The following is a 17,157-nucleotide window of genomic DNA, read 5'->3' as shown; positions in this document are numbered from 1 at the left end:
TCTCAATAGATGCAGAAAAGGCTTTTGACAAAATTCAACAGCCCTTCATGCTAAAAACGCTCAATAAATTCGGTATTGATGGAACGTACCTCAAAATAATAAGAGCTATTTATGACAAACCCACAGCTAATATCATACTGAATGGGCAAAAACTGGAAAAATTCCCTTTGAAAACTGGCACAAGACAGGGATGCCCTCTCTCACCACTCCTATTCAACATAGTGTTGGAAGTTCTGGCTAGGGCAATCAGGCAAGAGAAAGAAATCAAGGGTATCCAGTTAGGAAAAGAAGAAGTCAAATTGTCCCTGTTTGCAGATGACATGATTGTATGTTCACTATACTTCTTATACCAAACAGCATTTTTTCTTTGACAATTGGCAACTTGAAAATGTAGTAGTCAAAGATGGTCATATCATTAAACTATTTAATAAGTCAGAATTCCACATGATTACCAAGATAAGGTGAACTTTGAAAATTCTTTTCAAGATCTACTCTGTATAAATTGAGACACTACTTGGTTTAACTAAAAAAACTAAAAAAGAAAAAAAGGATGTTACTATTTAGTTATTTAAAATAACTTTTTTTTCCTTTTTGATCATTACAATTAAAATAAATCATTTTTTAAAGAAAACAAGTTGAAGTAGATGAGATTCAGCTAAGAAAACAATATAAAATCTTTACTTCCATTTGTCATTGAGCAATGAAGACTAGATGTAAATATCACATGGAGCCTTCCTTTTGAATGTAATGAATGAAATGAGGAAAGTAAGAAGAAAATGTTTTCCTTAGGCATCTACCATTAAGTCAGAAGACCTGAATAGTTAATTTAGTTATTTTCTACTGGACGTTATTCATAATTCTGATTCACTAGATTTTAGCATCATTAAATAAACTTTTTGAAAAGATCTCTCTAGTTTTTAACCAGTCTTAGATTATATTTATGAAATATTAGAATGAATGTAAAGATGCTTTGAAACTGGGATTCGCTCTATAAATGTCAGACATTGAATGGCTCAAAGATCTTTGTGACTAAGTGCTGAACTATCACATTTGTGAATCTCTAATGAAGACAATTACAGCAATGCATGATTCTCCTAAGGCACCAGAATAATAAAGAATCTGTCGCGTTGTTTCCACCCTGGGACTCTGGCTCATAATAAACAACCAAGTCCTACTGCAGATCCTCCTATTGCAAATCCTCACCAACAGCACAGACTTAGTGGGAAACTGTGACCAGAGTTATGGGGCAGGCTCTCAAGTGAATATGAGTAAGTTAAATTCATACTGGATTGCTATCTCTCACTGAAGACATCAAAATCACTATTTGCTTGGGATTAAAATCATAAAAGGACTAATAGCCAACTCCAACAACTTGGGTATTAAAAGACTACATGTGAAATTGTCCCAGATTTTTTGTTCTGAAGATGCCTCATTCATTTTGAACTTAGTCACATTCAAAACTGGCCTTATGTAAACACATATAGACATCAACACTGCATCTTCCTCCACTCTTTTATTTACAGTTATTCTTCCACATGAAATGCTATCTCACAACCACAGACCCACCACATGGAGTGCCTGCCTTCTTAGTAATTACAGTCACACAGAAGTCATCATGCCCTGTCTTTGTGGCTCAAAGTGTGGTTGCAGGGCCAGAAACATCAGCATCACCTGAGAGCTTGGTGAATTCATGAATCCTTAGACCTTAGAGCCAAAAGTGCTCATTTTCACAAGGTCCGAAGGTGATTCGTATGCATCCTAAAGTTTGAGAGGCTCTGCTTTATATCATGTGACTCCATCACCCAGACCACAATTTATTGGACCAGGAATGAGTCCCTAAGCCAAAAACACGTATCCACTAGTTGGCAAGCTGCCTAAGTGGTGGCATGAGCTTTGTGTAGCGGGGGTGTTCATTGTTGAATGGAGATTAGCCAAGATAGATTTTTCTCTCTTGAGGAGTGTCACGGAGATACAAAGGATGCCTTCATGGAGGCAAAGACAGAGAAGAGCTAAGTGACTACAATGCAGATCACTGGAGAAGGACACAGACATTGACTTTTGGTGAGATGACAGACGTGCTCTCACACTACCAGAACTTGTGTCTGATTCTCTATGAGGCCTGCTTGGACAGCTGCAGAGAATATTTTTCTGCCCTTCCTACTCCCCATGGAGCCTTACGGTAAACCTCACTAATTGAGGTAGACCAAGAAACAGCACATTTCTGCTTCTGGTAACTGGAAGAGTCCAGTGAATTATATCTACTAAAATCTTATCTTGATCAAATGCTCCTTTCTTCAAGTTGTCTTCCCTATTCCTTGCTACCAGATTCAGTACCTTTCTTATGGAACTTCCATTAGGGATGTAGATGTCTAATCTCTCCAACAGCCCACAAGTTCACTCCTCAGTGAACTGTGTTTGTCAAAGGCTTTGTCTCATGTAAAATGAATGATTTTGCACACCGTTCAGGTACCACGTATCAGTTAACATTAAATGAATTCAAAGAAAAACCAACATATCTAATTTATGACTAGTGGCTGAGATGGTATTACTAATTCCTATATTATCAGATGATGTTTACTAAACACATTATCCTAATGAACTTTTACTGAACACTATGATCAATGCACAAACTCTTCTAAAAGAGGCAAGCAGGGCTTCAGGTGCTTCAAGAATCAAGTTATCAGAGCTAAGAATCTTGATTAGCTTTCTCCAGAATCCACAAAAGATAAAAGAACTTTACATTAGATTTTTGACTTTTGAATACCCTTAGTTTTACCAGAAATCTGTGCTATACTGAGATGAAAGTACACCGACTCAGCTGCCCTAGGAAAATGGCATTTTCTCCTGATAGTTCATCAAGTCAAGTAAGGAAACAACCCACAAAATAAAAACAGTGTCTAAAGCCAAAGAAAACCCCAGATTGTTATTTTCCTGCCTAAATTCTAGACATCCCTATACACATCATTATTTCAAATAAATCACAAAATATTTACCTATCAAATTCAAAATATTAGACAACATCCATGTGTAAAGTGGCATTGCAAATGTAAGAGCTAATTCAGTTTTCCAAAAAGGATTTGCTTTACTAGAACCTCAGGTTCAGATTCTCAATAATGAAACACATTTATCAATTCATTTTCCCGTTCAACAAATATTTATTGGGCACTTTCAAGTAGCAGGAACTGCCTATGTTGATTACATGCAGAAAGAAATGAAAATACTTGTCCTTAAGGAACTTACTGGGTTCTGACAGATATAAACCAAAAGAGCTATAAAGGCATATAGTAACTGCTAGAATAGAAGCTAGGACAAGTGGGTACCAAGGAAACGGGCTTCAGTGAAGGCTGGAACATAAGCGTTCAGAGAGAATGTGACCTTCAACAATGAGTAGAATGTTACCGAGACAAGTGTTGAGGTAACACTTTGGGTAGAGGGTCCATCCTGAGCCACCACACAGAGGCCCAAGAGCACATGATGCACTGGGGAAACAGCAAGTGTTCTAACGTAGCTTGAACAGAGATGTCACTTCAGCTAGCTCAACTTTGATCCTTGCTAAGTGTACAATAAACAGAGCCAGTAAGTTCCTATAATCCTGGCATGTCCCCCAAAATATACCATGGTCCAGAAACTCTGCATAGGAAACATGTAAAAATCATGGCTGTCAGATTCGGGTATGTCCTAAAGAAATGAACCAAAATGGTAAATAACTGTGAAATCTTGTAGTTATTAGTTATAAAAATGTTTTAAAAACTGAAGATGCTTTTCTTGAAGATGAGCTGTGGAGAGGTACAGCATGTTATAGAGAGGGGAAAATGAGTCTTGATGCATGGCTTCAAATACTTTCAATGAAGCACTGTTTGCTCCCTTATAACATCAAATCCTAAAGCCAGATTGTGGCTTTGGAAAGAAAGGGTGGCAATGGAAAGAAATTCTCCATATGGGAAAATATGTTTTGATTTCTTGCCTTGATCTTACTCCCTGAGATTTCACTGCCTACTTGGGGAGCTCTCCCTGCATGGAAATGCCAGTAACATACAGCCTTCATGAGGCACTGCACCCTTGAACACAGTGCGAATGTGGCCGAGTGATCCTTGCCTTAGTTTCTCACAGCACTGCTAAAACTAAGCTGGAAAGGGAAAGAGAAACTTTCCTAAAGGCTGAGGACCAACAGCAGACCAAAACAAAACAAACAAATAAAACCACACACACACACACACACACACACACACACACAAAATGTAGAGTAACACATGACAAAGTAAGCTATATTGAGATATGGTGCCTATTTATATAAATAACCTTACTGAACTCCCTCAATACTGGTTTCCTTTTACATATGCAACACAATTATTTATTGCACAATGCATTCACCTCAATACTAGCTTTTATGTTCAAGCCAGACTCATGCTTTTTTTTGGACAGCATGTCAGAACTTGAGAATGGGGTTGTTTGAAAAGTACTCTCTCCCTAATTTGAAAATCACTATTCCATATCAGTCTGTCTTGCTCCTACCACCTGGAAACACCTTAGGCATTTACAGACTCTTCCTGTAAATCCACAGAGCAAAGCCCAGAGAAGCATTTGTCTGGGTCTATTTCTTGTCTGAGGACCCACTTCTTCACTGGTGAATACAAAGGGTACTGGAAAATTCTTCCCTGATTTGCATAGCCTAAAGTCCTGGCCAGAAAAATGTGGTATCATACTGTTTTGAACAAGATGTCCTGTTCTGAACACAACAGCATCAGGATGACATCTCACAAGAGGTACCCACATAAAGTAGCAAGAGGTCCATTGTGTTACAGTGTACAAAAGGAAATGGGAATATTCTCTGTGAGGAATAAGTGAAGGCAGGAGGGAAGCATACCTTAGCCCAAAGGTAACAATGAATTCTTTCAAATCTGAGGTTTTTGAAAATGGAAAGGAATGATTCTATTAACAACAAGTTCCTTAACAAAAGCAGTGTTCAGAGTCTGCATGGCCAACTGGTAGGCATATTGTAGAGGGGATCCGTGAACTGTGTACACAGCACCAGTAGATTCTCTTAAAAATCTAAGTAGGTAAATATGGAAAGGTAGTACTACAGAGGGTGGTAGATAAAAAATGTAAGGTCTTCACTTCATTTCTTTCAGAATATCTTCTAGACCATTTTATAATGAACACCACACTTGGCCTACTTTAACACACTATCACGGGGGCCATCAGAGAGAGACGATTCTTCACTTGTTCATTGTGCTAAAGACCCAATGACAATGGGATAAAGTGAAAACAGTTCTTAGTACCACTGCAGGTCAATTTATCCTAGCTGCAAGATTTGATTATTACTATAGTTTTTTTTGTTTGTTTGTTTTTAAGGTGAAGTGTAGGCTAAAATATCAGATAAATTCCAACATTTGGCTGTTAGAAGTTCAAGCACAGGTTAAAACCTCTAAAATATTGTGTCTAATTTATGCATCAAAAAAGCAAACAAAGAACAGCCTTAGCAAAACACTTCATTAGTAACTGAAGAAAGAAATGCTAATATAATTTAGTAGGCTTGCATCATAGCTGAGTGTTACATATTTTTTTCAAGGGTAATGTATGTAACACACACTTTATTTACACTGGCGTCTATCAACAGGGCTAGACAACTTTGTCTTTATCTGCCTCATGAATCTATGCCAACAACAACCATTTAAGAAACTACACTTTTTTTCAATCTGCTCCTGACATGAGTGATATATTAATCCCAAGAGAAATCAGTGTGTGTTGTAAGTTACCCTAACCTTGCAGGGAAGATGCACAACTAGATTCTCCATTTGTAAACACTGTCAACTTAAAGTGATGGTGTTAGGGAAAACCGGAACAAAACAGCATACTAATTACATGTTCATGGGAAAACTTTACACATTTTTACATATGGGAAACAGTCCTCAAGTCATCTTTACCAGAAGGAAGATTAAGCACGTTTTAAAGTACACCAATTCTCAACAATCGATTGATTTGACTATATTCTTAAAGCCCTTAGAAAATTCTTTTACCACATGAGAAAATATTTGTTTAGTGTTTATAAAATGTAATTTCTACTCAGAGGGTTTATAAGAAAGAAAAAAAGACAGCTAGAGAAATAAGGTAAGCACACAGACAGAGTTTCTCCAGGGAATTTTATAGGCTTTTTTTTCTTTCACCTGGTGGTGAAAGATGCGTCAAAAGTGCCATTGTATAAATTATCAAGATTCTGCTTAACATTTGTGGGAAGAAGAGTGGGGATTATTATTAGTCTTGTCTGAAGAAAACCAACAAGAGAATTACCTCTAACATGTTCTCTAACATGTTGATGAGCATGACCTTCAACTCTTTCTCCAAATCGATATGAAAAGGGGGATCATTTCTTAAGTCTACACTTGGAATAAGAACGAAACCTAGAAATGCACCTACCTCAGTACAACTTGTATGAGTAAAATAACTACTTTTAATCCTTTATACGTCTCTCCTCTCTCCCATAAAGAACTGCTATCACCTCCTCTATCTCCCAAAGAATATTTTTTTCATTTTCGTAAGTTCAATGACCATCCCCTTCACTGCCCCCAATATTGATGACTTCCACCAAATCACTCCTGAGTCATGTTTTCTGGACATCTCTTTGATGCCCTAAAGGGTCTTCAAACTTAACACTATCAACATATTTCAAATTGAATTAATTTTCCATTTCCCAAACCTGCTCCTCCTCTTCCAGACATAGTCAATTTTACCCTTCCTTTCTGCCCATTGTCCACCACTCACCCCACGTTTTACTTCAACTATATTCTTTTTTACTCCCCCATGCCCTTCTCAATACCCAGGGTTGCTCATTCTGCTTTCTTTGCCTAATAATAATAACAATCATAATCATTTCCAGTATGTATCATACACGGTGCTAAGCAATTTATGTGTGTGATCTCATTTAATTCTTACTACATTCTTATGACATAGGTACTATTACTATCCCCAGTTAAAGACGTGGAAATGATACTCAAGGTGACAGAGCTAGTGTGTGACAGGCTGAGAGTTTAATTCCAGTTTGAAAGCAGTGCTCTGACCTGCCTTTTCCACCTTGGTAAATGCAACATCTCAAGGCTTAATGTGTTTACTCTTACATGAATTCTTCAACAAATATATTTTGAGTGCACCCTCTACCAGACATAGTGCTTGACACAGGTTATCAGCAGTGAATGAAGTGAACTTGGACCTGGACTCCTAGAGACCAGTTAGAAAGAGAAACTTAAAGCAAATAACCACAAACATGTATCATAAAATCCCAGGTGATAATTGCTATGGTGAAAAGCTTTCGGTGTGGGTGATGTGTCTGTCTCCAGGCATCACATGAGGACATTTGAGTCACAACTTCAATATTTTTTATTTCTCCATCATTAACTTGTTCTCTTACTGATACGTGGTTGCTGCTGCACTGATAAATTATAGGAACTATTCGGGTTAGAAATTAGATTTCTAGTTGGAAATTGAAGTCAATCTTGTAGAAATGGAATGGTAAGCCTTTTTGGCATCATGACAAGAGTTTTAGGGAGAAGAAGACAGAAATACTATGAGTGAAAAAGTGAGACTGGATTTGACAAAAGGCAAGGTTAGGGCAAGGTTGTCTGAATGTAAATCTCTCAATTCACAAATGCACTTGTTCTATTTGATATAGTATGAGTTTGACAATGTTCAGAACATAATATAAAGCTCTATTTACTCAAATTTTTGCTGGAAGGGAATTGTTGGGTGTTGGGCCTAGAAGGATAAATGGACAGGTAAGAGCTCTAGTTACTGCTTATTGTTATATTCTTTTTACCCTTTATCCACCTGCTGAGTACAAACAATTTGACAAGTGGTCTTTACAAAATTAAAACCCCAAATATGATATTTTAGGTCTCAAACTCCATGTGAGAAGCACTAACGCAGCTATAAAACAGCTATAATATTTTCAAATATTTTCAAATATTATTTTGCTGAACTGACAGCAAAAGCCATAATAAATTTTCAAAGAATGGCATCTTGGATCAAGATACTGTGAATCAATGACTCAGAATAATATTAAAATAAACATTACAAGGGTTTTATCAATAGATACAAACCCACTTAAGCCTGTAAACATTACTATAAAGAGACGTTAAATTGCACAGATATGTCAGACAATAGCAGCAATCTTTTTTTTTTTCTGTTTCTGTTGCCTTATAATGCAATGTATTGTGTGTGAGTACTTGAATTCACTCCTCTTAAAGTTAGAATAAATGACACCAATTTGGAACTACCTCTATTGGGGAAACTGAATTTTTAAAAATACTGCAAAATAAAAAATGTTCACCTGTTCATCGCAAAGAACAAAGATCTTAATCTCAGTACAGGGTGCCATACTGGGCCCATGAATCTCACAACTGGTTGGCTGGGGTATCCATGTCAGTGCTCTCCTTACCTATAATACCCAGACAGGTATGGGCATGTAAATCAGGTAGTTAATGTTAATGTAGACCACAGAGTTTCATGATGAAAAATGTTATATAAACTTTACACTAAAAGAAGTAAAAATTATTGCTTTAGGAATTACTTGAATTATCGCTAGAACTTTGTACAACATAGATCAAGGAGATTACGGACTTCTGTTATTGATCTTCTACACTAGTAAAGAAGAGTAACAAAAATAATCATCCTCAAATTCTGTGGTAGTTTTACTCTTTTGAAATTTGCTGAAGTTTCATTTTATAGCGTAATGAGATATCCACCTCACACCCACTCCTGAGGATCTTAACTGCTTCATAATCAACATTTATTGTGTTGTTGAATTCCTCCTCACACCAAAGCAAATATTTCTTTTCCTCTACTAATTGAAAGGAATCAGTTGAGTTTAACAAATTTAAGATGTTGATTCATTTCCCCCAGCTTCTCTCCTCACCCACAAATCGATAGACATAGGAGAAGCCTGACCTCTGGGAAATGTTATCAGAATAGCATGGGATCACTCAAAATTATATAAATATAGAATCTTCTATTTGTCAATTTTTACACATTTCACTCTCAATACATGTGTACTGTGATACATTACACTCATCACAACATGATTTTGGTGATTTTAGATGAAATGAGACATAAAACATTTCACTGTTGCCATAATTTTGACTTAAATTATAACTCCATTACCCATTTCATGAAAACAACACATTTAAAAATTACTCAATTATTCCCACTCTAACTCAATTTTGTACATGTTTTAATTACTGCAATTTTAAAATTAATATAGTCTGAGTTTCTATATATCAAATATCAGAAAAAAAATGAATATCCTAATTTATGGAATTATAAGCCCTTCTAAATTCCTGTTCTTATACAGTAACACACAACTGCAACAAAAATAACTTAAAATAATCTAAGGATATATAGCATGATATAAAAGTATTCTATTAATGTTCAGTTAGCTTTCAACACCACTGTAGGGCAATACTTTAGTTATACAATTTTGCAACCTCAAAATAATGCTTTTATAGAAGGGAAAAAAAGGATTTTTTTCTAACAGTTATACCTGATAGAGAATGGCCTACGTAAAAACAGTAAATTAACTATGAGAGTCAAGCAGTTTCAAAGAACAATTCATGAAGAAGATTTGATTAACCTACAAATACCGTAGCTTATCACTGCAACAGCAGAGGAAACTACCTGCTAAACCATGGTCCCCTCAAAGCTACCAGATGAATAATGTAACCGCTGCTCTCAAGAAAGGGAACAGGACCAGAAACTTACCTTAAATGCAGAGGACTTCAAACAGCTTTTGAAACCACTTCATCCTGCCATTTTGCTGTAATGACAAGGATGAAAACTACTGCCACAGCCTCACTGGTTTTCTGCTTCATTTACTGCAAAGATTCTCTGCTGTGGATTAGTCACCTGGTGAGGCTCAAAACTTTGGAAGACAATTGTTCTGGGTGGGCCTGGGGCACTGGTGTGTCATGAAAGCCCCTGGGTTATTCTAATACACAATCAGGGCTGTGAAGCAATGCTCTGCTGCCACAGTTGTTGCCTTGGTTTCCCAGGCTTCTGTCTGGCCCTCTTGTGATAGCTTCTATGAATGCTGCCAGATGACATTTCTCTAATTCTCTAATGCTTACAGAGTTAAATCCAAACTTCTGTTCAAACTGCACAAGACTCAACATGATCTGCTCTTATCTGCTCGATCAGCTGCCTCTCCCCTACTCTCCACCAGCTCTAGAAGCACTTGATTGCAACAAGCCTGGCCTTAGCCTCAGGGGCCGTGCACTTACTCATTCCTTGCTCTGAAATGCTCACCATGTTTATCTGTCTGGAGAACTGCAGCTCCTCTGTGAAGCCATTCCTGACATCCTAGAGCTCAACCCTCCTTTAAGTGTCCTCAAAGCACCCTATATGTACACAGTTTTGTGTTTTTTTCTAACCATATTGGACGGTCATTTTTAGAACACACGTCTCTCCCATCTTCATTAGACTCTTTTGAAGCAGGGACTATATCACATTTGCTCTATAGCTTTCAAACTTAACACGCTGCCTAGCATATACAGCATTCTGTATTTGTTGAATAAATGAATGATATCATTTATACTATTTTTACCTATTATAGATAGAGCAAGAGGAGACTTACATTGGGACCACTGGAAAAAAATCAAGTCCATAATAATAAAGAAAAAGCCTTACTATTTATTTAGTATTTGGTAGTAGTAACTATTATTAAAGATCAGTCTTCCAATAAGGTTACTCGATTAATTTTTAACATGGTTAAAGTCAAAGAAAAAACTGTAATTAATTCCTTAAGAGTGCTCTCTTATCATCAGCCTTCCCAAACCATAGGCTTTCAGAATGATGGCCAATATATGCTCACCTTCAGCTCCGTAAAGGAAAGAAACCCCCTTAATGCCCACCACAAGTGGATCTAATCTGGTTGCTTCTGCTATGTGATGTCCAACCCACAACTCTGGTGAAAATGCTTACTTTGTATTTGCTTTCTGATCTGGAAGGGGTGGGAATATGTCCTTTTTTCTTGAAGGTTGTAAAGTGCTTGCACTGAGGACATGGCTTGGTGCTGGAATCAATACGGCCAAGTTCCAAGAAGTACTTATACTTGATGGAGTCTTCATGCGTTAAGTTATAGACAACAGTTGTTTCTTCCAAGAATTCAAAACACTCTGTGATGGGGCATTTGATTTCTACTTGGCCAAGTTGTACCTGCATGATGGAAGAGCAGATGGAAGGAAAAAAAAGTCACTGGTTATTTTCTTTCATTTTTTTTTTTTTGTATACAGTATTACTTATTTCATGATTGCAATAAAGGATTGTGTGCAGTTCTTAAGATAACATAATCAATGTTAATCACCTTGATACCTGCTTTAGGCAATACCAAAATAATCACTATATAATGTTTCTGAAATGATGTACAGGGCATTTAAGTCTTCTCTGATCATTGTTTTTGTGAAAAGAAATGGACCTAAGCCACAGGCTCACCAAAGAAGCAAATGATCATCTCATGTTTCTGGAAACTGCAAGGTTACACGCATTCAGATGATGCACCAACTGCAAGAACTGCAGGGTCAGGCAGCATTTAGACAACATGCCAACTAAAAGGTGTTTCATATTTTTCAACATCACTGCAGAATACTTCAGCACTAAACTCTGGGCACATTTTACTATTTTAAAAGGACAAAAGAGATTCTGTAATGTAGAATGCCTAATAGTTTAAAAAATGTTACAAAAAATAACCGTTTCCTCTGACCCTTCTGTGTTAAGAACATAAAGTAAATAGTTCCTATATAATGAGAATCACAGGAACAAGTAAGAAAATGAAACCAGCTACAACAGTGTAAAAAAATCCTTATGAAATCTGGCTACTACTGAGATAATTTACAAAATTAATGTATTCAAAGGACTATGGCGCTAGATTAGGAGAGAAGGGAGGATACATCAAAAAGTGACATTTAGTATGTGGTATGGAGTACTAGATATGGTTAGCATTAAAGATTAAAATACAAGATTACAGCACAAAGTATGGAAACAACTAATTTTTAAATGATTAAAATAAACAACTTTAAAATAATGAGTAGCTAGAGTGTTTTTTGTAAGTAGCGAACAATAACTCTTTATATTCATGGCATTACAATCTCTTTTGTCCATCCTAATGTAGTAAAGGGAGGCACTAAAAACTCCAGATGACAAACAACACCAAACCCTTTCTTTTTTATTTGAGTGAATCTGACATTCTCAGAAAGCAAAGCATACACACTTGCAGTAGAAAAGTATGCTGTGAAGACTCAGGTAGGAGTAGGAGAAAGCCACGCAGTTTGGGGAAAGAAAAACACCAGAGAGCAGTTAAAAAAAGAAAACTAAATTCATAGTAACTGTTAACATTGCTATTTATCTGGCACAAGCTTGAGGTAAGGTAGTTAAGAAGTCGCAGGCTGACATGTTGAATATCAGTAAAGAACATGAGCTAAGCTGAAAGCAAAATGAAAGAGGCTGGCTTTGGATAATTCTCCTTATTAGTATTGACCTGTTAAAAGTATAAATTGTTGCATAACTTTATGCTACTATTGTACAAAACATGGCCCAGAGAGGATTTAAAAATATGTGCCCATTTTTTTCTACTTTTTCTGATGAGTCTGCTCACAGTCCCAATCAGATTTTATTATTCATGTTACAGTGTTACAATGCTATTATAATTCAAATTATGTTTTAGAATAAATTATTTTGTTCTGCCTCAAGACAAAAATTCTCAGGAGACTTTTGTGTAGATAAAAACCCCTGTGTAACATACTAAGAACCTGGTTTAATGAAGTATAGAACTTAAGCATTAAAAAATGATTAAATGTTTCCTCTTTTAATATTCTGTAGACATTTATCGAGCACGATTCTGAGGCAGGTACGGGCTAGGTACTGAAGCTTTGCAGGTGCAGGTCAGTAAAGAGGCAATCAGGATGCAAAATGGTGAGTATAAGGTGTCAGGAGAAGTACAGTAATCTCAGACTTGGGGGGATCCAAAGAGGTTTCTTGGAAGAAGTGAGGTTTCAAGTGAGAGCTTAAGACTAGCAGGATTTAGCCAAACAAAGGTGAGAAGGGGTTCCAAGCAGACAAAAGAGACAACTTGGGCAAAGGCCTGGAGGAAAGAGAACACAGCACTAGCATACCCCAAATGCACATGCATCTGAACTTGTATAGCGCCCAAATGCACATGCATCTGAACTTAAAGATCACAGCCTTGGGACGGCTCTTAAAGATGAGCAGCAGCCTGGACCACAAAGTGTGAGTAAGGAAAGATGAGGCTGTTATGCAAAGATGAACCAGCTTGGACCAGAGCACAAAGGCCGAGCATGAAGCCATCTTAGGAGTCTGTATGTTTTTTCTGTTTAAATAGAAAACTATGCAGTTTTCAGAATGTGAAAGATAGTTTTTTTTTAAGTCCACAGAAAACGGGCTTACTTGGGCAACCTCGAGAGGCACTTGTTATTGGGCAGCAGTACATTTTTGTGATTAAGAGCCTGAATTTTTTATTGTCAGGTCAGTGTTTGAATCCAGTCTTCCTCACCTATGAGTTTATTTTAACTATATAAATGACAACAGTGGAGACAGCAATTTCACAGCCACTCAGGAATGGACAGGTTTTATGGAAACTGAATGCAGTTTATGGACTAGAACAATCCAAGGCAGCTAAAGAGGGCAGGTTGTCTCGATACTCCTTCGGCAGTGGGTATTTATTACTCAACCACATCAGGATACCATCCAACATCCAATCAAACACTTACTTTACTTTTCTACTGCAGTATTTCTCAAATCTGTAAACCTATTCAATTTCCATAGAATATATTACTTCCTCTAGATTTCATACCCTCTGAATTGACTTATTCCTTCCCTTCCTTTCTTTCTCAAGGCTCCAAAATCCCTATCCTACTACATTGAACCAAAGACCTCAGATTTTATTGAACACATAGAGGCAATCAGATGCATATTCCCATACCTACCCACTACCAGCTCTAGCAATTTACATCTCTGTTTTCTGTCTTCCCTCTGTAGAGGGCTGAATCTATTTCCAGAACAACTGTATATGAGTCTCTTAAAGTGTCTGTTGGGCATTCCAGTTTCCTGGCCCACTCAAGGCCTACAGAACTGCGGTCATTGTTGACAAGCCAGTAATTGGCAGTTTGGAACCACTACTCATACAATCATTCTTCTTCATACTAACAATATCCTCTTTTTCATAATATAGTGTTACTCATCACCTATGCAATCTCTTGGCCTCTACATGGGTATCTTTTTCAGAAAATTGTCCTCAAAAGATCACTAGCAAACAACTAATTATGATTAAGTGAAGTACACTTTTTCATGTGTTCAACAAGGTATGTATTTCATCAATTCAAGAATGCATTTTAAAAGCACATTTTAATTTCTTGAAAGTGAAGTTTTTTATAATCAAAATAAATCAGTATTGTACGTAGTTTACTTGGCAGTGTTTTTACTTTCTTGGTGATGTATAACCAAATGCTGCATCCTACAATTGATCACATCTTTGATTTCAGTGAAATGTGGTTTCTGTGAGCTAAGTAGTGTGATGGACTTCTGGTGAGATAAGAGGAGAGAGAAACACAGGGTTTCTACTGGAGGAAATGAAAAATAAACAAGCAAATAAACAAGGCAGATTGTAACCTGTGTTATGAATGAACTACACATCATGGAAGCAATCTCTAAGGAAATGACAACCTGAGTTGAGAACTGAAAGGCCTGTCATGCAGAGAATGTGGGGAAGAGACAGCAAACAAAGGAAACAAGAACATTGGCTCCAGCCAGAAGGTGTCTGATGTGCCTCTGCTCAGAGCACAGAACTCAGTTGCAAAAATATATACTAAAAGAGGGAGAGAAGAGTATGAGATGAAGTTGGAGAGTCAGGCAGAAAGCAGATCACATGGACCTTGTTGGCCATGGTAAAAAGTCTGTATTATAGACAATACGAATCACTGGTTTTAAGAGGAGGACTGACATGCTCTTCTTGGAGAAGAGACTGTAGAGGAATAAAAGTGAAGGCTGGGAGAATTCTGGAAGTCTGGATTCAATGGCTCTTCCCACAAGTGATGTCTAACTGTTACAGGCAGTTGATAGACGACTGAGAGGTAACAAGATGCAGGATGTATTTTGGAAGTGGAATCAATGAGATTTTTTTAAATTGACAAAAATTTTATGTATTTATGGTATACAATATGAGGTTTTAATATATATGTACAAATCAATATATATTAATCAAGCTAATTAATAAATGCATTACTTCACTGTTAATTTTTAACAGAAGAACAAAGATCATTAATAGGAGTGGTGAGAGAGCGCATCCTTGTCTTGTGTCAGTTTTTAAACGGAATGTTTCCAGCTTTTGCCCATTCAGTATGATATTGGCTATGGGTTTGTCATAAATAGCTCTTATTACTTTGAGATATGTTCCATCAATACCTAATTTATTGAGAGTTAACATGAAGGAATGTTGAATTTTATCGGAGGCCTTTTCTGCATCTATTGAGATAATCATGTGGTTTTTGTCACTGATTCTGTTTATGTAATTGATTACATTTATTGATCTGCATATGTTGAATCAGTCTTGCATCCCAGGGATGAAGCCGACTTGATCGTGGTGGATAAACTTTTTGATGTGCTGCTGGATTTGGTTTGCCAGTATTTTATTGAGGATTTTCGCATTGATGTTCATGAGGGACTTTGGCCTGAAGTTTTCTTTTTTTGTTGTGTCTCTGCCAGGTTTTGGAATCAGGATGATGCTGGCATCACAAAATGAGTTAGGGAGGAGTCCCTCCTTTTCAATTGGTTGGAATAGTTTCAGAAGGAATGATATTAGCTCCTCTGTACCTCTGGTAGAATTCAGCAGTGAATCCGTCTGGTCCTGGGCATTTTTTCATTGGTAGGCTATTAATTACTGCCTCTATTTCAGAACTTGTTATTGGTCTATTCAGGGATTCGAGTTCTTCCTGGTTTAGTCTTGGGAGGGTGTAAGTGTCCAGGGACTTATCCATTTCTTCTAGATTTTCCGGTTTATTTGTGTAGAGGTGTTTATAGTATTCTCTGATGGTAGCTTCTATTTGATGGTAGTGTCTATTTGATTCCCCTCTCTTTTCTTCTTTATTAGTCTACCTAGTGGTCTATCTATTATTTTTTCAAAAACACATCTCCTGGATTCATTGATTTTTTTGAAGGTTTTTTCATGTCTCTATCTCCTTCAGTTCTGCTCTGATCTTAGTTATTTCTTGTCTTCTGTTAGCTTTTGAATGTGTTTGCTCTTGCTTTTCTACCGTTGTGATGTTAGGGTGTTGATTTCAGATCTTTCCAGCTTTCTGATGCGGGCGTTTAGTGCTCTAAATTTCCCTCTAAACACTGCTTTAGCAGTGTCCCAGAGATTCTGCTATGTTGTCTCTTTGTTCTCATTGGTTTCAAAGAACTTCTTGATTTCTGCCTTAATTTTGTTATTTACCCAGGAGTCATTCAGGAGCAAGTTGTTCAATTTCCATGTAGTTGTGTGGTTTTGAATGAGTTTCTTAATCCTAAGTTCTAATTTGATTGCACTATGGTCTGAGAGACTGTATGTTATGATTTCAGTTCTTTTGCATTTGCTGAGGAATGTTTTACTTCCATTTATGTGGTTGATTTTAGAATAAGTGCCATGTGGCACTGAGACAAATGTATATTCTGTTGATTTAGGGTGGAGAGTTCTGTAGATGTCTATTATGTCCACTTGATCCAGAGCTGAGTTCAAGTCCTGGATGATCTTGTTAATTTTCTGTCTTGTTGATCGGTCTAATATTGATAATGGGGTGTTAAAGTCTCCCACTATTATTGTATGGGAGTCTAAGTCTCTTTGTAGGTCTCTAAGAACTTGTTTTATGAATCTGGGTGCTCCTGTATCGGGTGTATATATATTTAGGACAGTTAGTTCTTCTTGTTGTGTTGATCCCTTTACCATTATGTAATGCCCTTCTTTGTCTTTTCTGATCTTTGTTGGTTTAAGGTCTGTTTTGTCAGAGACTAGGATTGCACCCCCTGCTTTGGTACATGTATCCCGGAACTTAAAGTAAATTTTTTTTAAAAAAGAAAAAAAAATGTGATACATATGCACCATGTAATACTATGCAGCCATAAAAAGGAATG

General features: G+C 36.9%; 1 protein-coding gene across 1 annotated transcript in view; it reads right to left on the bottom strand.

Moving 5' to 3' along the window:
• RNF217 (ring finger protein 217) overlaps positions 1–11,205 on the bottom strand; it is a 39,734-nt gene extending 28,529 nt beyond the window's left edge. The window contains exon 1 of the mRNA XM_017863021.1: positions 10,966–11,205. Within this exon, the coding sequence (XP_017718510.1) occupies positions 10,966–11,205 (240 nt within the window). The remainder of the gene's footprint in view (positions 1–10,965) is intronic.
• Positions 11,206–17,157: the final 5,952 nt, after the last annotated feature.

Source organism: Rhinopithecus bieti, unplaced genomic scaffold, assembly GCF_001698545.2.
Source record: "Rhinopithecus bieti isolate Rb0 unplaced genomic scaffold, ASM169854v2 scaffold_65372, whole genome shotgun sequence".
Classification (NCBI taxonomy): Eukaryota; Metazoa; Chordata; class Mammalia; order Primates; family Cercopithecidae; genus Rhinopithecus; species Rhinopithecus bieti.
Note: the sequence above shows the minus strand (reverse complement) of the source record. Positions and strands in the feature narration are given on the sequence as shown.